This window comes from Macaca mulatta, chromosome 18 (genome assembly GCF_049350105.2).
Source record: "Macaca mulatta isolate MMU2019108-1 chromosome 18, T2T-MMU8v2.0, whole genome shotgun sequence".
NCBI lineage: Eukaryota > Metazoa > Chordata > Mammalia > Primates > Cercopithecidae > Macaca > Macaca mulatta.
The window spans coordinates 82,966,663-82,991,847 of record NC_133423.1 but is presented as its reverse complement, the minus strand read 5'-3'; the positions used below and the strand labels follow the sequence as shown (position 1 = coordinate 82,991,847).

At 50.9% G+C, this 25,185-nt stretch overlaps 2 protein-coding genes across 14 annotated transcripts in view; one reads left to right on the top strand and one right to left on the bottom strand.

The window, feature by feature from the left end:
- LOC114673814 (uncharacterized) overlaps positions 1-25,185 on the top strand; it is a 102,680-nt gene that overhangs the window by 8,032 nt on the left and 69,463 nt on the right. For 4 of the 11 annotated variants that reach the window (XR_013408396.1, XR_013408393.1, XR_013408394.1 and 1 more), the window contains exon 1: positions 15,835-20,605. Coding sequence is in view for 3 of the 11 variants with exons in the window: in XM_077975341.1 (XP_077831467.1) it covers positions 20,131-20,605 (475 nt within the window). In the remaining 8 variants the exon portion in view is untranslated. Of the gene's footprint in view, positions 1-15,326; positions 15,653-15,834; positions 20,606-20,786; positions 21,182-25,185 lie in introns of those variants that run through there. The other 7 variants (XR_013408392.1, XR_013408395.1, XR_013408398.1 and 4 more) reach the window with 5 other exon arrangements.
- CIDEA (cell death inducing DFFA like effector a) lies at positions 16-20,988 on the bottom strand. Of its 3 annotated transcripts, none has more exons than XM_077975343.1 (5): positions 20,860-20,988; positions 14,541-14,685; positions 12,713-12,859; positions 3,356-3,537; positions 16-479 (listed from the first exon to the last, which is right to left on the bottom strand). In XM_077975343.1, the coding sequence occupies exons 1-5, from the start codon at positions 20,895-20,897 to the stop codon at positions 332-334; spliced, it is 660 nt and encodes a 219-aa protein (XP_077831469.1). In that variant the 5' UTR covers positions 20,898-20,988; the 3' UTR covers positions 16-331. The 3 variants fall into 3 exon arrangements, with proteins under 3 accessions (XP_077831469.1, XP_077831470.1, XP_077831468.1); XM_077975344.1 differs by lacking the exon at positions 20,860-20,988 and adding an exon at positions 20,305-20,494; XM_077975342.1 differs by lacking the exon at positions 16-479 and adding an exon at positions 2,301-2,884.

The window sequence follows — 25,185 nt, the reverse complement described above, 5'->3', positions numbered from 1 at the left end:
ATCATACACAAGGTCATTCTTGCGATGGGTTTATTGCAGGAGATGACGGACCAAATGGCTCGGACACATGCACACTGCTCCTGGGCACGCCTGCTGCGTGGTCCCTTCCCATGGCCCCCGGGGCCCTCCACGCCTCCCCCCCAGGGTACCCTGCCCACTGCCCCTACTTCATGTACCACCAGACCCTTTCCTTTCCCGGGCACTGCTCCTGACGGGCGTGACCAGTGCCTACAAGTGCATGTGGCTCAGAACATAAAAACATCTTCAACACTCATCATTGAGCCAAATGAAACCCAGTGTTTGGCTCAAGAGCCCGCAACAGCCTGCATCCCTATCCACACGTGAACCGGCCCTTGACTTGTGACCTGAGGGATGGTCGCTCTTCCTTGTCATCCAGCACCCGCAGCATGTATGTGCCCATATAGACGAGAAACTGTCCCGTCACCTGGGCGGAGTAGGACAGGAACCGCAGCAGGCTCCTGTGACAGAGTGAGATCGGGAGGCTTTAGCTTGGGATCTGGGGCAAGTGAGAAACAGACAGGATGGGGATACTTCACTCCCCCACCAAAAGGCACTCGGAGGAGGCCAGGCTCACATTTAGAGTGTGGCTGTCTGAGCAGTGTCAGGGCACACGTGTCCCAAGGCTGGCACAGATGCAGCTGCCACAGCAGTGGGTCTGGCCAGGAGCAGGTCTCTGTGAGCTCCCTGGGGACCCCCTGCTGCTGGCCCAAGACCACCCCAAGAAGCACGGCTCCCACGAGCCAGCTGAAGCATGGCCTGCTTGTTGAGTGGCCGGCAAGCTCTGTGCAGAGCAGATGGCCGCACCTGCACAGGTGTGCTGCGTCCTCGGCTTCGGCTGCTGGGCTGTTCTAGAGACCCTGATACTGAAACCCCTTCCCTTCCTAAGGTAGTAGTGGCTGCTGGGCTGTTCTAGGGACCCTGATACTGAAACCCCTTCCCTTCCTAAGGTAGTAGCAGGACATTCAGTAGTGGCCGAGCCCATGGGGATGTGATAGCCGAGCCTGGGCAGCTGTCTCATCAGGAGGGTCCACTGCTCCCACTACCCACAACAGGGTCCCCGCAGGCGGTGCCTCCAGTGTGGGGCTGTTGTGAGTTCCGTGGCTGCTTGCAGTGTCATCAGATCCATCAGAGAATAAAATTAGTAACAAGAAGCCTGAACTTGTCTTTCAAGAAAGACTTTGTGGCCAGGTGTGGTGGCTCACGTCCATAATCCCAGCATTTTCAGAGGCTGAGGTGGGAGGACTGCTTGAGCCCAGGAGTTGGAAGCAGGAGTAAGCTATGATTGTGCCACTGCACTCCAGCCTGGGGGACAGTGTGAGACCCTGTTTCTTTAAAAAAAGAAAAAGGGCCTGGCACGTGGTTAACGCCTATAATCTCAGCACTTTTGGAGGCGAGGTGGGTGGATCACCTGAGGCCAGGAGTTTGAGACCAGCCTGGCTAACACGGTGAAACTCCGTCTCTACTAAAAATACAAAAGTTAGCTGAGTGTGTGGTGGTGCCTGTAATCTCAGCTACTCAGGAGGCTGAGCCACGGGAATTGCTTGAATTTGAAAGGAGGAGCTTGTCGTGAGCCAAGATTGCGCCCCTGCACTACAGCCTGGGCAACAGAGTGAGATTCAGTCTCAAGAAAAAAAAAAAAGAGAGAAGAAAAAGAAAAAAAGATTTTGCTGAGGCGGAATTTTAGGTGAGGTTAGCTTTCTTCATTATACCTATTTCAGCTGTAACTCTCTTGCTTGCCTCACTTTTAAAATCCAAGTGTCAAACTATTTTCTCCTATCCCGGCAAAAAGAAAAAAACGAAGCTCTCCTGGGAGTCAAGACTCCAACACGTAACAGTGACTGTAGTTTAGAGTCAGCCACTGATGGCTCTGAATGGGAAACTGAGGCCACAGAGAAGCCACACACCCTGTCCCACCGCAGGTGGGGTCGGGAGACCCCTGAGAGGAGAGCATTTCCCCTTTGCTGTGCTCAGCGCAGATCAGGGCAGTTGTCAAGGCCACGGGGCACGGAACCAACACCCTCAAAGAGAAACGGGCGGCCCTGCCCAGGGGGATGTGCAGGGGGCACTGGAATGGCAGCAGTTGCAAAACTTTTCAACTCGAAGACCTTTCTACTGCAGTTAGCCGCTCTCCCATCCACTCTCTCCAGAGATTAGTTCTTTAAGGATCAACGATCAATTTACTGGAGTAGAAATAGGTGTATTTAGAGCCTTGGCAATCGTAAAGAGCTTGGAAGCAACCTTCTCATTCTATTTATTTATTTAATTTTTATTTATTTATTTATTTATTTTTGAGAGAGTCTCGCTCTGTCACCCACTCTGGACTGCAGTGGTGGATCTCAGCTCACTGCAACCTCTGCCTCCCGGGGTTAAGCGATTCTCCTGCCTCAGCCTCCCAAGTAGCTGGGATTACAGGCACCTGCCACCACGCCCAGCTAATTTTTATATATTTAGCAGAGACAGGGTTTCACCATGTTGGCCAGGCTGGTCTCGAACTCCTGTCCTCAAGTGATCTGCCAGCCTCGGCCTCCGAAAGTGCTGGGATTATAGGTGTGAGCCACCACACCTGACCAACCTTCTCATTTAAAGATAAAAGCAAGGCTCAGAGAAGTTAAGGAGTCTGTGAAAGGTCACACAGCTGATTCCTTAGAGCAGGGACTGCTGGTGTCTCTCTCAGTCCCAGGCTCAGTGGCAGGGGTGCCACCCGGTTATGGAGCAGGAACACCCAGGAAGGCTCCTTTTGATCACACGGAATTCGTTTGAATAGGTCTGGAGTATGGTTGGATCGGGAATCTCTCTTCTAAAAGTTCTCTCTCCTGGGATGCTGTGCAGCCAGCCTGGCCCTCGTCTTTGGGATGACGGTGCCCTGGCATTATGTGGAGAAGACACATGCCCATGCCGCCTTACTGGTGAGGCTGAAGTTATCAGGGGTACAGGAAGCGTGTGATTTGCCAGGGTCTAGGTGGCCGCTCTATACAAACCTGGCACAACCTCCATGGCTCTGATTTTAGTTGTCATCACCTAGAATTAAGGGCTCTAAAATGAGTGTGGTTTCTTAAAATGAATGTGGTTTCTCTTTATATTTATTATTTAGCTTTTGTTTCTAATGAATAGTTAATGGTCTTTGGAAGAAACAAATCTGTTTTGGGTTGAGACTTCCTGTTGTGTGAAATGAGCTTGTGGGGTAAGAGGTGACCTGCTCCAGACAACATGACTCCAAGTGCCCCTACCAGTGCTAGCCAGCCTGGGAGCCCAGAGGAACAGGGTGGGGACCCGCTGCCCGTCCCGCACCTGTGCAGTCTCCAGACCCCCGGAGGTGACCCCTGGAGTGTATTACCTCAGCAGGCCCTTGAGTCCCGTGCACCGGATGTCGTAGGACACGGAGTACATCTCATACATGGTGGCCTTCACGTTAAGACAGCCGATGAAGTCCTTGGGGTTCAGCCTGTACAAGTCGAAGGTGACTCTTGCTATTCCCGACCTCTTCGGTGGTGAGCAAGTGGGGATGTGCTTGCTGCCCTGTGACAATGGGGGGAGGGGCAGGTTTCAGGAGCCTTCCTAACCCTCCCACGTCATCACTCCGCTCTTATGCCAGCTTCAGGTTCTCCTATATGTCTGTTTAAGGTCTGTGAGCAGCTCCGTGGCTAATTGATGGAGAGATGCTTTTGGCAGGACCTATTTGTACACACTGTGACTGTGTTCGATTAGCCACGAGACATCTCTTCCTAATCTGCCTTCAGTTCGGGACGCAGGGTGACTCTGGTGTGGCGTCAGGGCCTGGATTTTAGGACCCCGTGGCTCAGTGGATAGTTGTGCTCTGATGAGTGGTGGGGACCGACATGCCCTGGAGGCCACCATGGTTACCTGGTGACAAGAGAATCTCATCTCATCACCATAACACAGTGATGGTAATGGAGAAGCAGGCAGCATTGGTTCAATTTTACAGGGGCTACTGGGTGGAAAGTACCAGAATCATATGGCTGAAGTGAGGGGGGAGTGGGCACCTTCCCAGAGCACCCCTGTGTTTTTTTTTGTTTGTTTGTTTTTTTGAGGCGGAGTCTCGCTCTGTCGCCCAGGCTGGAGTGCAGTGGCGCGATCTCGGCTCACTGCAAGCTCCGCCTCCCGGGTTCCCGCCATTCTCCTGCCTCAGCCTCCCAAGTAGCTGGGACTACAGGCGCCGCCACCACGCCCGGCTAATTTTTTTGTATTTTTAGTGGAGACGGGGTTTCATTGTGTTAGCCAGGATGGTCTCGATCTCCTGACCTCGTGATCCGCCCGTCTCGGCCTCCCAAAGTGCTGGGATTACAGGCTTGAGCCACCGTGCCCGGCTGCACCCCTGTGTTTTAATAATCCCCGGGATGACAGCAAACTCCATGGGACAGCCCAAAGCCATGCAGCAGACCCCCTGGGTGGGAGAAGACCCTCCGGGTGGAGGGAGACCCCCTGGGTGGGAGGAGACCCCCTGGGTGGAGGGAGACCCCCTGGGTGGGAGGAGACCCCCTGGGTGGAGGGAGACCCCCTGGGTGGGAGGAGACCCCCTGGGTAGGAGGAGACAGTCTCTGCACATCCCCAGGTTTATAAATAGCACCGGAATAGAATTTTCCCCACAAAATGCTTTAAAAATATGAGAGCAAAGCCACCCCCAGTACAAATGCCAGGCCAGGAGAGGTTCTTCCTGAGTGGCTTGTGCCACATACAGATCTTGCAGCACTCAGGATTCGGGTCTCGTGACCCAAATTCAGGTCTTGTGAGCCTTTGGGGTTGGGAGCCGCTGAAGCTGTGAATGGTAAATTCACTAATGACAGTGACCTCATGAATAGGAACTTAAAACGTAAACACCCTTAAAATTACCCAAACCCTCCTCACTGTGGCCAGCCTTCTTTATTCCCATTCCACCATACAGACAAACCCACCTGTGGTTCCAGCTGCAGCCTCTAATTCGGATCATACGGAATTTGTTTGAATAGATCTGGGGTATGTGTGGACTGGGAATCTGTCTCCTAAAAGCTCTCTCTCCTGTGACACTTTAAAAATATAAGAGAACAAAGCTGCCCCAAGGTACAAATGCCAGGCATTTGTCTTTGACTTGAATTTGTCTTTCAAGGAAGATTTTGTGGCCAGGCGCAGCGGCTCATGCCTGTAGTCTCAGCACTTTGGGAGGCTGGGGCAGGAGGACCCCTCGAACAGGCCAGGAGGTTGAGGCTGCAGTGAGCTATGATTGCGCTACTGCCCTCCAGACTGGATGACAGAGCCAGACCTTGTTAAAAAAAAAAAAAAAAAAAAAAAAAAAAAAAAAAAAGAAGGAAAAAGAAAATAAGATTTTGTGAGGTGGACTCTTGGGTGAGGTTGACTTCCTCGTCTTTTTCTAAGCAGTTGTAGCTCCCTCTTCTCACTTTAAAAATCAACGCTGGGCCGGGCGCGGTGGCTCAAGCCTGTAATCCCAGCACTTTGGGAGGCCGAGACGGGCGGATCACGAGGTCAGGAGATCGAGACCATCCTGGCTAACACAGTGAAACCCCGTCTCTACTAAAAAATACAAAAAACTAGCCGGGCGAGGTGGCGGCCGCCTGTAGTCCCAGCTACTCCGGAGGCCGAGGCAGGAGAATGGCGTAAACCCGGGAGGCGGAGCTTGCAGTGAGCTGAGATCCGGCCACTGCACTCCAGCCTGGGCGACAGAACGAGACTCTGCCTCAAAAAAAAAAAAAAAAAAAAAATCAACGCTGAAGCTGGGCGCAGTGGCTCACGCCTGTAATCCCAGCACTTTGGGGAGGCGGAGACGAGCGGATGACCTGAGGTCAGGAGTTTGAGACCAGCCTGGCCAACATGGCCAAACCCCGTCTCTACTAAAAATACAAAAATTAGTCGGGCATGGTGGTGCACGCCTGTAATCCCAGCTACTCAGACAGTTGAGGCAGGAGAATCACTTGAACCAGGGAGGTAGAGGTTTCAGTGAACCGAGATCACGTCACTGCACTCCCGCCTGGGCGACAGAGTGAGGCTCCATCTCAAAACAAACGAACAAACAAACAAACAAAAAAACCCAAACAAACAAACAAAAAACCCACCACCACCACCACCACCAGAAAAACAAAAACAAAAACAAAGAACCCTCCCCCCCACCAAAAAAAAAAAAAAATCAAAGCTGAGGCTGTTTTCTCTCGGCGGCCTCTTGGGGGCGCCAGCGAGCTCTCAGCCGGGAAACGCGTTTGGGAAGCTCAGACCAGCCTGGCCAACACGGTGAAACCCCATCTCTACTGAAAATACAAAAATTAGCCGGGCGTGGTGGCGGGCGCCTGTAATCCCAGCTACTTGGGAGGCTGAGGCAGGAGAATCGCTTGAACCTGGGAGGCGGAGGTTGCAGTGAGCTGAGATCGCACCACTACACTCCAGCCTTGGTGACAGAGCGAGACTATCTTAAAAAAAAAAAAAAAAAGAAAAGAAAAAGAAAAAATGTGAGTTCAGTTAATCTGTATTGGGTTATTACTTTTAATGAATTAATACCTATTTTAAAATTTCTGAATTTTAATTTCTTTCAAAAAATACGCTCATTAGTAACTTCCAAACAATTTAAATTTTGAATATCGGCTGGGCGTGGTGGCTCACACCTGTAATCCCAGCACTGTGGGAGGCAGAGGTGGTGGATCGCTAGAGCTCAGGAGCTTAAAACCAGGAGTTTGAAGCCAGCCTGGCCAGCATGGCAAAACTCTGTCTCTACAAAAAGATACAAAAATCAGCCAGGCACGGTGGCACATGCCTGTAGTCCCGGCTACTTGGGAGGCTGAGGTGGGAGGATTACTTGAGCCCAGGAGGTCCAGGTAGCAGGGAGCTGAGATTGTGCCGCTGCACTCCAGCCTGGGCGACAGAGCAAGACTGTCTCAAAACAAAAAGCAAACACATTAAAAACAAAACAAAACAAAACAAAAACCACTGGGGGCAGTGGCTCACGCCTATAATCTCAGCACTTTGGGAGGCCGAGGCAGGTGGATCACCTAAGGTCAGGAGTTCGAGACCAGCCTGGCCAACGTGACAAAACCCCATCTCTACTAAAAATGAAAAAAAAAAAAAAAAAAAAAAAGCTGGGCATGGTGGCAGGTGCTTGTCAGGAGGTTGGGGCAGGAGGATCCCTTGAAGCCAGCAGGCGGAGGTTGCAGTGAGTCAAGATCATGCCATTGCATTCCAGCCTGGGCTACAGAGCGAGACTCCGTCTCAAAAAACAAACAAACAAAGAAAAAACAATTTTGACTGCTGGGAATATCTATATCTATCTATAGCTTATAGTTTCTCGCCCTTGACACTGCTGACACTGGAGGCTGGAGAAGTCTTTGCTGTTGGGGTTGTCCTGTGCATTGTAGGATGTTTGGCAGCGTCTCTGGTCTCTACCCACTAGATGCAATAGTCTAACATGTCTTCAGACATTAACAAATGTCCCCCAAGGGACAAAGTCTCTGGAGTTCAGAACCTCTGATTGGCAGATGTCTATAGAGTTTATTGATACAAGCTGGGTGTGGTGGCTCACGCCTGTAATCCCAGCACTTTGGGAGGTTGAGGCGGGTGGATCCCTTGAGGTCAGAAGTTCAAGATCAGCCAGGGAAACATGGTGAAACTCTGTCTCTACTAAAAATACAAAAACTAGCCGGGCGTGGTGGCTTGCCTGTGATCCCAGCTACTTGGGAGGCTGAGGCACAAGAATTGCTTGAGCCCAGGAGGCAGAGGTTGCAGTGAGCCGAGATCATGCCAAAGGCCGTTTGGTGTCCTCATTAATTTTTAGGAGCATAAAGAGGTCCTGAGATAAAGTTTGAGGACGCCTTGTTTACTGTATTATCCTGTGATCTTTTGCTCAGCATAGCTGATGTGTATCCACATGGATGCCTGTAGCTGAACTTCACACATTTCCACAGCTGAAGAGCATTCTGTTCAGGGACCACATTATAGTTTATTTGTGCCTGTTTACTTAGAAGTACGCTGTTGGGCACACGTGTGTACTGCAGGGGTACATGATTTGTTTCCAGTGTTTGCTCTCACCACTTGCACTACTGCCGTGGACGCTCTGACACACACCTGCTGACGTGGCGGTGTCGGAGTCTCGGGTTCATGCCCAGGAAAGCTGCTGCTGGGTCATGGTCTGTGCCTCACTCTCTGAGATGAAGCATATTGTTGTATTAAGTGGCTGTTGGCGGTAGTAGAGGAGTGTGTTGCCCTATATCTTAAAAATAAAAAAAAATCAAGAATCTGGCAATACCACATCTAATGGTGTAAAAATGGTATCATTGTTTATTGTGGTGATGCCTGTCTCTGTCTCTTGCTCCCTCCTTTTTTTTTTTTTTATCTTGAAACTTGCTCTGTCGCCCAGGCTAGAATGCAGGGGCTTGATCACAGCTTACTGCCACCTCAAACTCCTGGGCTCGAGCAATCCTCTTGCCGCAGCTCCCAAGTAGCTGGGACTACAGGTGCACACCACCACGCCTGGCCAATTTTTTTTCATTTTTAGTAGAGACAAAGTCTTGCTATGTTGCCCAGGCTGGTCTCGAACTCCTGGGCTCAAGCAGTCCTCCCACCTTGGCCTCCCAAAGTGCTGGGATTGCAGGTGTGAGCCACCGTGTGTGGCTTCTTTAGCTCATTTTTAAATTGGATTACTTGTTGTTTTCATAATTTATTTATATGAGTTATTTACATTTACTGAATACTAATCTTTTATCAGGTTATGTTGAAAACACCTTCTCCCCATTTCATGGCTTATTTTACTTCCTTTATAGTGTCTTTTGATGGACAACATTCTTTTTTTTTTTTTTTTTTTTGAGACGGAGTCTTGCTCTGTTGCCCAGGCTGGACTGCAGTGGCCGGATCTCAGCTCACTGCAAGCTCCGCCTCCCGGGTTTACGCCATTCTCCTGCCTCAGCCTCCAGAGTAGCTGGCACCACAGGCGCCCGCCACCTCGCCTGGCTAGTTTTTTGTATTTTTTAGTAGAGACGGGGTTTCACCGTGTTAGCCAGGATGGTCTCGATCTCCTGACCTTGTGATCCGCCCGTCTCGGCCTCCCAAAGTGCTGGGATTACAGGCTTGAGCCACCGCGCCCGGCTGATGGACAACATTCTTAAATGAATTGATTTCTTTTTTTAAAAAAATGACTTGTGCATTGTGTTGGCCTGGTGTGGTGGCTCACGCCTGTAATCCCAGAACTTTGGGAGGCTGAGGCAGGTGGATCACAAGGTCAGGAGATCGAGACTAGCCTGGCCAACATGGTGAAACCCCATCTCTGGGGCTAAATTTTGTAAAATACAAAAATTAGCCGGGTGTGGTGGCACACACCTGTAGTTCCAGCTACTTGGGGGGCTGAGGCAGAAGAATCACCTGAACTCAGGAGGTGGAGGTTGCAGTGAGCCGAGATTGCGCCACTGCACTCCAGCCTGGGCAACAGAGTGAGACTCCGTCTCAAAAAAAAGAAAAAAAAAAAAAAAGAGAGAAAGAGACTTGCGCATTGTGTCTTGTTTTAAAAAAATCCTTCCCTACCTGAGGATGCCAAAAAGGAAGAGATTAGATTTCAGTCTGGTCTCTAACATCCTTCGTGTTCCCCACCTCTACTGCTTTGTGTTACATCACAGGCAACATCTTTCAGATCTTTTAACGTTACCTTCAGCTCTGTCTAACTTGAGTCTCCATTTACTTGATTTTAGTTGTTATATTTTTCATTTCCAAAAATTCTATTTGATTATTTTAAATCTGTGTAGTCAGTTCTTATTATCTCTTGTTCCTTTTTAATTTACTTTTATTTTTTGACAGGGTCTCCCTCTGTCCCTGGGGCTGGAGTGCAACGGTGCAATCATGACTTTCTGCAGCCTCGGCCTCCCAGGTGCAAGTGATTCTCCCGTCTCAGCCTCCTAAGTAGCTGGAACTACAAGCATGCACACTATGCCAGGCTAATATTTGTATTTTTTGGTAGAGATGGAGTTTTGCCATGTTGCTCAGGCTGGTTTTTTCTTATTTTTTATTTTTTTGGAGATAGGGTCTTGCTCTGTCTCTCAGGCTGGAGTGCAGTGGTGCGATCATAGTTCATTGCAGCATCCACCTCCCAGGCTCAAGTGATCCTCCCGCCTCAGCCTCCTGCGTAGCTAGGACTTCAGGTGTGTACCACCTTGTCCAGCTAATTCTTAAATTTTTTTTTTTTTTTTGTAGAGATTGGGGTTTTGCTATGTTGCCTAGGCTGGTCTTCAATTCCGGGCTATTCTTACTTTTTAATGCTTCTTTGAGCATTTTATTTATTTATTTATTTATCTAGTCAGTCAAATTTAGCCTTAGGTGAGCATTTTCAGTACACTAATTTCATACGCTGTATCTGATGATTCCAACATCTGCCGTCCTGGCAGGCCTGACTTTATTGCTTCTGCTTACTCTTTTTTTTTTTTTTTTTTTTTGAGATGGAGTCTCGTTCTGTCACCCAGGCTGGAGTGCAGTGGCCGGATCTCAGCTCACTGCAAGCTCTGCCTCCCGGGTTTACGCCATTCTCCTGCCTCAGCCTCCCAAGTAGCTGGGACTACAGGCGCCCGCCACCTCGCCCGGCTAGTTTTTTGTATTTTCTTTTTTAGTAGAGACAGGGTTTCACCGTGTTAGCCAGGATGGTCTCGATCTCCTGACCTCGTGATCCGCCCGTCTCGGCCTCCCAAAGTGCTGGGATTACAGGCTTGAGCCTCCACACCCGGCCTTTTTTTTTTTTTTTTGAGACAGAGTCAGGCTCTGTCGCCCAGGCTGGAGTGCAGTGGCCGGATCTCAGCTCACTGCAACCTCTGCCTCCTGGGTTTACGCCATTCTCCTGCCTCAGCCTCCCGAATAGCTGGGATTACAGGCGCCCGCCACCTCACCTGGCTAGTTTTTTGTATTTTTTAGTAGAGGCAGAGTTTCACTGTGTTAGCCAGGATGGTCTCGATCTCCTGACCTCGTGATCCGCCCATCTCGGCCTCCCAAAGTGCTGGGATTACAGGCTTGAGCCACTGCGCCCGGCGCTTCTGCTTACTCTCATGAATGTGGCGCCTGAGTCCTTACGTTCAGTGTTTTGACTGTGAACTTGCATTGTGAGAACGTTAGGAATGAAAACTCTTTGAGGCCAGGATGGACGTTCATCCCAAGGGAACTGCCTGAGCTCCTACTAGTTACCTGGGGCACTTCCACCCTGGAAATGGGGCTGCAGCAAAGAGAATCCAATGAGCAAACCCCTCCATTGATGCTGCTCCCCCAGATCTCTGAAAACCGAACTCTCAGCTTAGGGGTTTGGGACTCAGCAATGCCTGAACCCTCATGAGGGCAGCTTGGGGCCGAAATTCCCAGGAGAGAGCTCTAAGATCCCGGGCTTTACGCAGACCCTCGAATCTCACCCCCGACTTTGTGTCAGCTGGAGGCTGTCTCTGTCCTCCCAGCATCTGTCCCTGAGGTCAGTGGGTGCTCACAGGTGGGGGAACCCCAGAGGAGACGCCCGGGGAGCTGCCAGCTTCAGTGTGCGCGTTCCTCTCTGGATGCTGGCCTCACAAAATTTTAAGCACTGAGGATTTCTCTTTCTTGGAGATCAGTTTATTATATGAAGATATATTTTGATATTGTGCTTTACATTTTTAGGCATTTTATACAGAGAACGTTTTTTGAGCCATATTATCTACAGTTTCCCCAGAGACCGAAGTCTTCATTCTGTCTCTTTACTTTTCTAAATCTCCATACTCACACATGTGCATGCATGCACACACACCCCTCTCCCTAACTTCCTTGACGGTGTTAATTTTCCAGCCTTCTAAGAATAGAGATGATGAAGAGTTGCCAAGTCAATTCTGTGCATTTTACAGGATCTGTAGCTACTCACTGGCCAAAACCTGTTCCTTGGAATTATTTGCTTTATGTCAAATAGTCTCAGTTCACAGAGAGACTAAGTTTCCTAGAAACACTTGTAAGAATTCCTTTGAGGGCAGTGGATCCAGTTGTTAGGTGAATACAAAGTGCATATTTAGAAAGTGGACAAGTTGGCCGGGCGCAGTGGCTCACGTCTGTAATCCCAGCACTTTGGGAGGCCTAGGTGGGCAGATCATGAGGTCAGGAGATTGAGACCATTCTGGCTAACACCGTGAAACCCCGCCTCTAGTAAAAATACAAAAAATTAGCTGGGCGAGGTGGCAGGTGCCTGTAGTCCCAGCTACTTAGGAGGCTGAGGCAGGAGAATGGCATGAACCTGGGATGCGGAACTTGCAGTGAGCCGAGATCGCACCACTGCACTCCATCCAGCCTGGGCAACAGAGCGAGACTCCGTTTCAAAAAAAAAAAAAAAAAGGCCGGGCGCGGTGGCTCAAGCCTGTAATCCCAGCACTTTGGGAGGCCGAGACGGGTGGATCACGAAGTCAGGAGATCGAGACCATCCTGGCTAACACAGTGAAACCCCATCTCTACTAAAACTACAAAAAACTAGCCGGGCGAGGTGGCAGCGCCTGTAGTCCCAGCTACTCGGGAGGCTGAGGCAGGAGAATGGCGTGAACCCGGGAGGCGGAGCTTGCAGTGAGCTGAGATCCGGCCACTGCACTCCAGCCTGGGCGACAGAGCCAGACTCCGTCTCAAAAAAAAAAAAAAAAAAAAAGAATGTGGACAAGTCAGCAGCCAAGTAGGGCGTGAACTTTTGTAGGTAAAAAGTCTACCGAGTAGCTGTTTGGGTGACAGTGTTTTTGCTTACCAGCATCCACTTCTGTCCTTTCTCCAAGATCATGAAATGCGTGTTGTCTCCCAAGGTCTGAAAGAACTCTTCTGTGTCCACCACGGTGCCATCTTCCTCCAGCACCAGAGTGACCAGTCCAGTGGTGATGACCAGGGCATCCAGAGTCTAGGTGGGCAACGCATCAGAGAAATGGAGTGAAGCCAGATATTTCCATGTGACCATCCAATGACATTTATTAAGTTACAGTTTTCAGAACTGTTGGCTGATTCTGACAAAATTTTAATGGTAAAGGTAACCTTGACTTGTGTCTATGACTCAGTCTTTGCTCGGAAGCCGGGAAGTGAAGAATGCTCTTTTTAAGATGCGGACCCACTATGCCGCCGAGGCTGGAGTGCAGTGACTGTTCACAGACACAACCATAGTGCATCACAACCTCGAACTCCTGGGCTCAAGCAATCTTCCTGCCACAGCCTCCGGAGTGGCTGGGGCTACAGGTACATGCCACTGCATGCGGCCAGGAAGTTAAGATTTTTAATGGATCTGTCTTCTTAAGATACATGAGATAATGATTACATTAAATAATATTAGTAATTTCTAAGATTACCTATTTATTTAGATGAATAAAAACAAAACTCCTGCGTGTTTGCTGCTGTAAGAGCCACAGCGTCATGTGCATAGCTGAGCATCTCTCTTGCTTCAGAGACTGTGTGTTGGATGCTTGTTTCTCATTTCCATGGGTGCCTGAGTCTGAGTTACGCTTCCCTGAGAGGCTAGGGTTCTTCCTTATTTGGTGGTCTAGGACACTGTTCTAGATTCCGGCCTTTACAACTAAACCCAGACTTCCAAAGCCGGCTCCATCCCTGCATCCTCCCTTGTCAAAGAAACAAAGTGACATTCTCCATTAGTGACTGTTTTAAAGTTTTTGTCTCTGTACCTCAATGTTTTATGGTACAGAGATATAATGTTCCCCTTGATCATTTATACCTAACCTTTACTCTCAGAGTCTCTGAGGCCAAGAGAAGGTCTGATGAGTTTAAGTTGCTGTTTCTCCTTCTTTCTTTTCCTCCCCTTTTAAAACCAGCTTTATTGATATATAATTCACATGTCATACGATCCACTCATTTAAAGTATACAGAGCCTTGGTTTTGGTATGCTCACAGAGTTGGACCACTGTCACCACAATCAATTTTACGGCACTTTCACCACCACTGCCAAGAGAGAAACTGGCAGGCACTTGGGAGGCTGAGGTGGGAGGATCACTTACGCCCAGGAGTTTGAGGCCAGCCTGGGCTGTATGGCAAGACCCTGTCTCAAAAACAGAAAAAGAAAAAGAAACTCCAGAACCACCAGCAGTCATTCCCAATTTCTCTCCCCGTTTCCTCCTGGTGAGATGCAGCTTTTCTTGACCTTTCTGTGCTGGCCCTGGCTTAGAGCCCAAGACCATGGCCCCGCGTGAGTGCAGGGCGCCCCGCTGTGGACTGGGGGAGAAGTGCCTGCAGCACCTTGCTGATGAGCCCAAGACCATGGCCCCGCGTGAGTGCAGGGCGCCCCCCTGTGGACTGGGGGAGAGGTGCGGGCTCTGCGGCACCTTGCTGATGAGCCCAAGACCATGGTCCCGCGTGAGTGCAGGGCGCCCCCCTGTGGACTGGGGGAGAGGTGCGGGCTCTGCGGCACCTTGCTGCTGAGCCCAAGACCATGGCCTCGCGTGAGTGCAGGGCGCCCCCCTGTGGACTGGGGGAGAGGTGCGGGCTCTGCGGCACCTTGCTGATGAGCCCAAGACCATGGCCCCGCGTGAGTGCAGGGCGCCCCCCTGTGGACTGGGGGAGAGGTGTGGGCTCTGCGGCACCTTGCTGATGAGCTCCTGCAGGCTGCTTGCCATCACCCCACGCCGGCTGCTCCTGTCATGGTTGGAGACCCGGAATGGGCGAGCTGGGTGCGTGAGCGGGCTGAGCAGGACTCGCTTAGTCTGTGATCCCATAAATGTCAGGGGCCTGAAAATGGAGGTGAAAAGTAAAACTTTTTAAAAAGAGTCTCTCATGAGAAGTGTGAAAGTACATAAAAATAATGCATTTTTAATATTTGTATCTAAAATAAAGCAATTCAGTGGTTGGGATTACTAAAAATTATATATACACATGTACACATAATTCCAAAGAAGAAACAAGTAACGCATCAAGCCAAAAACACAACCATCTTTATTCCTATTTTACTAGAACATCCAAAGTCCTTGCCGAAACTCTTTGAGAAGGAATGGTTAGGGCATTCAACTCCAACAAGAAATAAGACTTATATTCTGCAAATATGCATGGGTTTTAGAGATTTAAAAAATCCAAAAGAATGATTTCTAGTGACCATGAAGCAGTTACACAGAGTTAGTAAGGCCCTCAGACACGTGCATACAGCTACCTGTTTATACAGTAAGGGTGAGCCAGAAATCAATTCAAAAGTGTGATATTGGTCACTATAGCAATCAATGAAGTTTCTGAAATCAACTTAGGATGAACCAAGAACAGCAGAACCACTCTCAGAACTGTGGCTGGAATCACAAGAAAGAAAAGACCCACAGGGCTTACATCACAGGACACTTTGGAGTAAGTCCTCATTTATCAAAAAATTAATTCAAACATTTACCTTTTTTTTTTTCCTTTTAGATACAGGGTCTTGCTCTGTTGCCCAGGCTGGAGTGCAGTGGTGTGATCTCAACTCACTGCAGCCTTGACATCCTGGGCTCAAGCAATCCTCCTCCCTCAGCCTCCTGAGTAGCTGGGACTACAGGTGCAAGCCATCATGTTCGTCTGAGTTTTGTATTTTTGTAGAGACAGGGCCTTACTTTGTTGCCCAGGCTGGTCTTGAACTCCTGGGCTCAAGGAGTCCTCCCTCCTGCCTCAGCCTCCCAGATGAAACTTTTGATAGCAATGCAAAACCTGCTGGGCATGGTGGCTCACGCCTGTAATTCCAGTACTTTGGGAGGCCGAAGCAAGAAGATAGCTTGAACCCAGGAATTCGAGACCAGCCTGGGCAACATAATGAGACCCTGTCTTTATAAAAAAATAAAAATAAAAAAATTAGCTGGGTGTGGTGGTGCACCTATACTCTCATCTACTCGGGAAGCTGAGGTGAGAGGATTGCTTAGCCCTGATGAACCTAGAAGGTCAAGACTGCAGTGACCCAAGGTCGCACAACTGTACTCCAGCCAGGATGACATAGTGAGACTCCAAATGAAAAAACAAAAAAAGAAAAGAAAAGCAAAACTGCCTTTAACACATGATTACACTGCATGCTTTTATTTTTTATTTTTATTTTTTATTTTTTTTGAGACGGAGTCTCGCTCTGTCACCCAGGCTGGAGTACAGTGGCCGGATCTCAGCTCACTGCAAGCTCCACCTCCCAGGTTTATGCCATTCTCCTGCCTCAGCCTCCCGAGTAGCTGGGACTACAGGCGCCCGCCACCTCGCCCGGCTTAGAGACGGGGTTTCACCGTGTTAGCCAGGATGGTCTCGATCTCCTGACCTCGTGATCTGCCCGTCTCGGCCTCCCAAAGTGCTGGGATTACAGGCTTGAGCCGCCGGGCCCGGCCACAATTTGTTTTCAATAAGGCAAGCCGGAGGGAAATGTGCTGGGTTGGGGTCCGGACCTGTCAGAATGACCTACACACCATTGCCAGGGGCCCACCAAGTCAATCAGAGCCTTGCCCAGCCGGGCTGTGCCCCAACACGGCCCCAGGACTGGCACACAACTTCTGAACTGTCACCTCGATTAAGAGACTGACGCAGGGTTCTCAGTTACACAATGCCATGAACAACACTGCTGTGCTGACACCACGGGGAATTCTCGCACACTCTCACCCCTGGTGACCGGGGGGAGAGGGCGGCGAGGACCGGCCGTGTTACATTTCACATTCAGAACCCAGGAGTCGCCTCCACCTCATCACAGCAGCTGAGACTTAAATGAGCTGAAGTCCCCACAAGGAGAGAGAGAGAAGGGCCCGAGGGCCACTGGATGCCAAACCTTCGTGTGTGAGAGCTAGCGACTTGCGTTAGCACCGCTTGGGATCCACCTTACAGACAGTGAAACCTAGGCCTGGTGAAAGCAGGAAGGGAGTCGTCAGGGCAGCAAAGGCTAGACCAGAGTCTGAGCCCAGCTCTAGCTTCCACCCAGCACCTGGCCAGAAGAGGCGGCTCCCACAGGAGAGAAGGGCCCGGCCTCAGCAGGAAGAAACACCCTCTCTTTGCCCCCAAAGAAGGAGGTCAACGCAGTCTTGCACAAGGCTTCTAGCATCTGTCTCATGGGGTCCGGCGGTGCATTTCCTACTTTCACGCAGAACCTATCAGCACACCATCTATTTACTGAGTTAAAGATGCCAGGCCAAAATCAGAGAAATGAGAGAACACGGTCCATGTCTTCCAATGCTAGATGCAGCCCCAGTGATCAAAGGCGCAGCTTTGACCTAGTTAGCCCTGGCCCTGCATTTCCTCATTGGACGAACATGCTCACGCCTTCGTAAGCACCTGTGCTCCAGTGACCTGGCCCAAATGATTAATTCCAAGTTCCTGCGGTCTTTACCTGTCTGACAAGATAAGAGCTGGCAACCATTTCTGGTTCTCCCTGCCTTCACCTGCCCTCAAGATCGCCATTGTCAGTGAAAAAACACCTATTGTTCTCACCTGTAGCATTTCCCAACCAAGAGCTGGGTCATTGCTGGAGGAAAGGCTGGTGGGGGCACTGAGGACAGGAAATTTACCCCCACCTTCTTGTCAAAGAGGAAGGCGAGTGATTTCTGAGTCAAATTATGTAAAATCAAGACCATCTCATATGTAACACAGAAAGTGGTTAAATGAGATGTTCTGCACGCCAGGCCTACAGGTACCGAATCTGTTGCTACGTGAACAAGCCACCGTCTCCACCCAACTCACCTCCAGCCCGCTGAGTAGAGTCATCTCTATCACTGGCCATCAGCACCGTGCCTAAAAGCAGGGCCACTGAGCAGCCCTAGGATCCTGCGTTTAGACACACCACATGTGAGAACCGCCGCTCCCAATTCCTGTGAAAGTGGGGACAGACAACCGCAGGAAACAGAAAGGGAAATAACCTCTAACAGGGAAGATACAAGGAAACAGGTTGTTTAAGGAAATAGGCTGTTTCAGAGAAATCCAGAGAGGAAAAGTCAGACTTCACAGAACGCTGTGAAACGGCGTGTCTTCCAGAAACGGGCAGGAAGGGAAGGTTTTGTATTCCGCCCTGAGGGAGGCGAGGCACCGCCAACTTCCAAAAGTGTGTGAAATACACCAACAAGCCACAGACTGACAGTAGACCTGAACTCTTCTCCAGTAAAACAACCCTGAGCTGTACAGAGAATTAAAAAGCTTTCTTTATATGCCACCTATGGAGGAAAAGGGCCCAGGATTAAGGTCTTCCTCAAAGCAAATGTTTTGGTGTCAATGGTGAGGGGCAGCAGTACAGGTAATATGGTGCCCGGGAATATTCGGGGGGCAGTGATGGCTAAGGGAACCCTGCGTCTCATCATTAGGAAGAAAAGGAGAAGGAAGGGAGGGCTGGGAAACTGCTCCACAGGCCTGGAGAAGAGTCCCTGGGCTGTAGGGACAGCATCAGAGGGTGGTGGGGTCAATGGCAGGAGGCAGAGAAGCGAGTGCTGCCTCGATGAGGCTTCCTGCTGCCCGGCTGCCCTAGGGCTCTTGGATGTGACATACACAGGTGGGAGCGCACCTGCCCCCCAGATGAACTCACCCCGACAAGACTGCCTGGCTCATGGCTCAGTTCTTTGCAAGCTCCCTAAAAAAACTTGACGTTATCAAGTTTTCAATACATGACCATGAAGTCTTTGAACACTTTGCAGCTTCATTAAAATAAGAATTTAGATTCAAGAAGCAGAAAGATGAGATTCACTTGCAGCAAACTTAATTCCTTAGTAATGTCTCTAAGAAGACTGTGGTGAAATTTGTACTGAAATAGCAGCACCAAACCTAGAGTTCCTTGTTCAAGGAAAGGAAAGATGTACTGGATGGCTATGAAAGCAGCCATTTCACACGAGGTTTATAACAGGTATCAGCTTCATAACAACTTCAGCGTTTGGCAGGAATGTTATCACTGGCAGGACACACGAACAGAGCAGACTTTGTCTGTGACCGTCAACCTGCGCGTGGACCTCCTTGATGTCTGGAGCTTTGCTGTGAGACCTCAGGCTGCTTTCCTCAGGACCAAGGCCCCTAATGATTCCAGCTGACTAACAAATTGTTGGGTTAAGGTTTCACCACTGACTACAAGTACCTGATTTTTAGAAATTGTGCACATTGATTAAGTTATTTCCTTGGCAAAATGTAGTTACTGATAAAGACAGAGTTATGATATCCTGGACCTGGTTTAAATTAAGGAACCCTGACAGGAGGCAGAAGTCCAGCAAGAGCACAATTAGCAAATGTGTTAGGACCTGGCCTCTGGCTCTTTTGCCCGGACAGGGTTTTTTTGAGAAGGGCAGGGAAGAAAAAGCGTCTTCCCTTCAACAAGAATTACAGATTGTTTTCTTCCAGTTTAGTTTGGAAACAGGTAGATTTCACAGAATGACAGTAGTTCAGCCTGGAAGCAGGTGGATTTCAAAGAACTGCAACAACAGTTCATCCCTAACAGGTGAAGTCATTCAATCCTGGGAGGAGCCAAGCTAGAAGGAACGTGTCCTAGGAGACTCAGGGTTTCCCATTGTTTCGTTTGTTAACAGCTCATAAGCAAGTCACTTCCAGTTCACACTTGACCTCACGGAGACCCCATACAGATGCATTTTGGATTTTGATGAGTTGTTGTAATAGTCAGAGGCAGGGAGAGGATCAGCCTGAATCCTGCTCAGAGGCCACCCAGGATTGGTTAGTGCAGAGTCAGCCCACACCTCCTTCCCTCATGCACCGGGGGAACATCGGTGCGTTGTGAATTCACTGGATGGACGCATCCAAACTGCTAAGTCCTCACCTCCTGGAAGTGGGACTGTGGGCTGGATGGTGCTGGAAGAACGCAAAAGAAACAGGGCCCTGACCTTTAGGCCTAAGCGCACACGAAGCAGGTATTTCTCAGCTCCCCCTGCCAGCGCCCAGACTTGTACCGTGGGCTTGTTTTAAAAGAGAAAGATGCTTCTAACCTGCAGTGTCTACAACTCCCATTTAAGAACCCGGGATGGGAAGCTCATAGATCGCGTTTTGTAGCCGGAACGCTCCCTTTCACCCGTGTGGTCTCTCTGCCCGCCACGCGTAGCACACAGTGGGATCCGGCGCCGCCGGACGCCTGCACCTTCAAGCCCGCAAGCGGTTCTCTATCCTTTTTTCAGGTACTTGATCTTCAGAGAAACACGATCTCCCTTTCAGACCTATACTTTACAGTTGCTGCCACGCAACGACTTAGGATTTTACCAAGAATTGGCTTGGGTCTGCTGGGATATGAAGATTAACCCAAGCACGAAGATAGCCTATGCTGCCTGTTCGACCACGAGCGGGTGCGAAGCGCAGGGAAGACTCCGCAGGGTCCACCTGCCCCTTGTCCCCCTGCTCCCCTGCAGCGTCTCTGCCCTTGGACCCGGAGGCAGGAGGAGCTCTTCTCCCAGCACCACCAACCTGGCGGGCTCCGCCGGCCGGTCGGGGGCTCCCCTCGGAGACCAGAGCCCGCGCTTCCAGGAGGGGCCAAGCCCGGGCCACTCCCGCGCCCAGCTCCCGCCGCGATTTCCAGGACCCCCAGAAGTCCGCTCCCCTCGCACCGTGGAGGCTTTGCTCGGGGTTCCTGGGACCGGACCCTCTTCTGCGCCCGCGACTGCAGCAGCGGCCAGAGATGCAGCCACTCGTCAGCTGTCACCCGGTCTGCAGACGCCCGCGCACCTCGCGAGAGCCACCCCTGGCACCTGCGCCCAGCTGCAAGAGGGTGAGGAGGCGCGGGACGGGCTTGGGCTCTGCCCGCGGGCGCGGCTGGACGGCCTGGGCACCGGCGGGGCGGATGAGTGTGTGCGCGGGGTCGTGGAGCGCAAGAGAATGCGGGGAGCGGGGGGATGAGCGGAGCGGGGGGATGAGCGGACCCAGGTACGGCACGAGAGGCGCACAGGGGAATGCGAGGCACTGAACGCAGGGCGACTGGAAGCGCACGGGAACGCGGGGCTCAGGGAACGCGGGGGCACTCGCCTGATGAGGGCTCCTGCATAGTCCCGGGCGGCCTCCATGGCGCGGATCCCCTCGCCGGCCTGGAGGCCTCGCTGCCTGCACCGTCTCTTAAAGTGCGGCGGCCCCGCCCTCGCCCGCCCGCCCGCCAGCCCGGCGAATGCCTGACAGGCGCAGGGCAGGACGTTGGCACCGGCTCTCCACCGCCCAGGCTCGCGGCTTCGCGCTCTGGAAGCCCGCGGTGGTCCCTGGCTCCTGCCGCCTGGAGCCGCGTGTCCTTCGCTGCCTCGGGCGGTACCGAGGACCTTGGAAGCCCAGATGCTCCGCGGGTCTCGTGTGGTCACGGGTCAGCCTGTTTGGTTTGCACTTCTAGGGGTCGGGGCAGTTGGGGTCATCACCTACCCCGGCAGCATCGCTTTGGCCGCGGAAAGACCGGGGCGTGGATTTTAAACCCAGGCCACGGGTGGGGCGAGTCAGGAGACGGGTGTGAGCGCCACTTGCCCCCAGCGCTGGAGTCCCCCGGAGCCCAGCCCCAGGCTCAGCGAGCCGCTGGGGCCCTGCAGGGGTGCGGACGCTGCCGCAGACACCCCGACCTGCAGCCCTTCAGGTTCTCCGGGGCGCCTGGGCTTCCTGCCCGCTGCGCTGCTCTCAAGGCCGTGCCACGAGCATTTGGGGACAGTGAGAAGGGCGTGCGGAACGGCAGGGGAAGGGAACCTTTGGACGGCATGAATTGCCTTTTAGCTGTAGTAGGGACCTTCGCAGAGTGAGGAGGCAGAGAGCGAATCTCGCTGGGGCTGGGGGCTTTCCGTCCACACCCTGCTCTCATGGTTGTTCCCATCAGAAGATGCTACTGGGGCCTCTGAGACCTCCGAGGAAGGCGGGCAGTCACAGGCGTTCCCAGAACCCCTCACTACAGAACTGAAGAGGTGGGCTCTGTGTTGAGGGTTGGGACTCCGGCAGTAAGAGGTGTAACTTTCTGGGTTGGAGGCTTGTTCAGACATCCTCTTGTGCCCAACTGCTGACTGCCGCCTGGGAACTGCGTTTCTGGAGCTGCAGCGGGATCCCCGCCGGCTCCTCCTGACCCCACCTGGTTTGAGCAGGCTGACCTGATCTCTTTAGACCTGACCCTGTGCCTCTTCCACAATGGGTCTCAGAAAGTGATCAACAAGCCTTGTGACTTGCAGGACTGTTGAAGCCAAAGGCAATTGCCTTCCAGAGTCTAGGACTCCTCCTGCTGGGAACCCCCAGCCCCAGGCTCACAGGGGCAGTTTCCCCCAGAGGCACTGGGCCAGACACAGCCTTGGGAGGCCATTCAGTGCCCCTCCCTCTCACAGCCCCAATTGGATCGATGAGAAAATGGGTCCAATCAATTCAGGTCAACTTACCTCCAACCTTTTTATTGTGAAAAAGTTCATTTTCTAAATATAGAGATATATAGAAAGAACAGGGCTGAGGGTGGTGGCTTGTATTTGTAATCCCAGCATTTTGGGAGTCTAAAGCAGGAGGATAGCTTGAAACCAGGAATTTGAGACCAGCCTGGGCAACACAGTGAGAGTACCATCTCTACACAATAATAATAATAATTACCCAAGCATGATGGCGAGCACCTGTAGTGCCAGCTACTCAGGAGGCTGAGGAGGGAGGATCACCTGAGCCCAGGAGTTTGAGGTTGCAGTGAGCTGTCATCATGCCACTCACTCCAACGTGGGCAACAGAGTGAAACCTCCTCTCTAAAGAAAGAAAAAAAATATATACATATACACACACACACACACACACACACATATACATGTGCATAGATATGAGAACAGTACAATGAGCACACTTACACCCAGCCCCTGGATTCAACCACTGTTAACATTTTGACATATTTGTTATTTATCTCTATTTTTATTTGAACCTCTCCAAATTAATTTCTTCAGCTTGCGTCTCTGAAGAAACAAGGACATGATCTCATACATAACCATAGTGACATTGTCACTTCTAACAAAATATATTAAAGACCTGTGCACTGAGTGTGGACTTGGGGGTGGGGTGGGGACTAGCAAACATTTCCAGGCATGGTGATGGCAGAAGGGACCCAGTGGGAGATCACCCTGGGTTTGAGCTTGGGAGACTGGAGAGATGAGGAACCCTGGACGGGAGCAAGTCTGTGGTGGAAGCGGAGATGGTGGTGAAACCAGGCCCTGGGGACCACTTGGTCAGGGAGGCGGCACAGACCTGGTGTGCATTGGTTCTCATGCAGATCTTTGGGCTGGAAGTAAAAGCTGGTCACTGCCCTGCTGCTGAGTGGGAATCCTGGAGTGCTGCACTAGGAGGGTGGGGAGAGAGGGCAGAGGGTAGAGGGCAGAGGGCAGATTGAGCTCCAGGGGACTTGGCTGCAAACGCAACAGACAATGAAGAAAATGATGAGAGTCATGCCCAGCCTTCCAGCACATTCCCATATCCAGCACACAAATTCATTCTACTCTCACTGGACAGGTGTCATCCATCCGTATTCAACAACGACTGTGTGCCCGGGCAACCATGATTGGGAACCTAGCTTTTTAGTTCAATTCACCAAATGTTTGTTGTCACAGAGTCTGTGCAGCTGTGAACAGTGGGCTCCGCCTGACACCCACACCCTCAGGGAGGGACCTCAGCATTGCCTTCCCTGGGCTCCCAGCAGTATCTGTGGGGTGATGCCACAGTGGGCTCTGCTCTTTCTTGGAAGTATGGATGCCTCCTCACTCCCCAAGTCTTAGCATGTGCTGGGCACAGCTGAGACCTAGTTTCCTAGCCTGGCTTTACCTCCTCTAGCTGGGTGACCGGGCGACTCACATAACTATCCCAAGCCTTGGATCTTAATCTGTCACAGGGCAGCAGCCTGTCCGTCTCACAGGGTGTGTGAGACTCAAATCCCACGAGGGAAGGGCCGGCCTGGTCAGCTCCAGCAGTGTGAGTGGGACAGACCACGACAGAAGTGAACGGCTTCACCCCCTACTCCCAGCCAAGAGCGAGTGCCTGAGACAGAAATTGAGTCCCACTTATAGGAATACGTTATAAACATCGGTGCTTAGGGATCAAAGAAACTCCAGTTTCTAATCCAATTTCTGTTTTTTTTTTTTTTTTTTTGGTAGAGGAAACAATCATCCCTGAACTTTGGCTTTGCTACTTTCAATTTCTGTCACTGTCGGGAACTTTTCTTTTTTGAGCTCCAGTTTCTTTATTCCTAATGATCCTTGATGATATATACTCCTTACCAAGTTTCAGTGGGTGCAGTGCGAGTCGAGTGAGGTGATGCTGTTGAAATACATTGTGAACCGCCAAGCCCCGGAAAAGGACTAAAGCCAGAGCATCTTCAGCAGAATGGTCAGGAAGGCAAATAACTTACTTCAGTGTGCTCTGCTGTTTGCCAAAGCCAAGTGTCCTCCTATTTCCAAATAGCTTCCAGTCTCCCTGTTTGAAAAAACTTTTCTAGCTGGGCACGGTGGCTCACGCCTGTAATCCCAGCACTTTGGGAGGCCCAGGCGGGCAGATCACGAGGTCAGGAGATCGAGACCATCCTGGCTAACACGGTGAAACCCCATCTCTACTAAAAAATACAAAAAAACTAGCCGGGCGCGGTGGCGGCGCCTGTAGTCCCAGCTACTCGGGAGGCTGAGGCAGGAGAATGGCGTGAACCCGGGAGGCGGAGCTTGCAGTGAGCTGAGATCCAGCCACAGCACTCCAGCCTGGGCAACAGAGCAAGACTCTGTCTCAAAACAAAAACAAAAACAAAAACAAAAAAAACCCAAAAAAACACCTTTTCTATATTTATTTATACTAAGGTGTAAATGATTGCTGTCCCACTCAGCAAACATTTTCTGAGCATCTCACTGGTTATTTTCCACCAGGTCCATTCCCTGCCCCGTTTTGTCCAACCCTGTGCTCAGAAGTCTGCCCCAGGGGCTGCTCCTTGCCCGGGAACTACCAGTTGGTTCATGCTGGGCTTTAAAAAATTAAGAACAATAGTACTGCAGAATAATGTGCACATGCTAAAACGCACAGATCTTTGTGTGAATGTTTATTTTCATAAACTGCTCAGATCAGGACAGAATATTTGCAATGCCCATTAGGCTCCCCTTGCCCCTTTAAGGCAGTGCCACCCACCCCACACTGGAGATCACACTGTTTTGCTTTCCGTTACAACAGGTTCGTTTTGCGTATTCTTGAACTTTCTATGAATTGAATCACGCAGGTTCTCATTTGTGCCTGGTTTTGTTTGCTACTCATTGTACCTGTGAAATTATTCATTTTATTGTCTATGTTATTTGTTCGCTCATTGTTGCTGCCAAGGAGAACTGCATCGTGTGGTATTTATGTTCCATT

Coding starts and splice junctions, on each gene's coding strand:
- CIDEA (XM_077975342.1), bottom strand. CDS start 20,897: ATGGAGGCCGCCCGGGACTATGCAGGAGCCCTCATCAG. Junction 14,686..20,859: donor TATGCAGGAGCCCTCATCAG/GCGAGTGCCCCC, acceptor CTCCATTTTCAG/GCCCCTGACATTTATGGGAT. Junction 12,860..14,540: donor TGCAGGAGCTCATCAGCAAG/GTGCCGCAGAGC, acceptor TTGCCCACCTAG/ACTCTGGATGCCCTGGTCAT.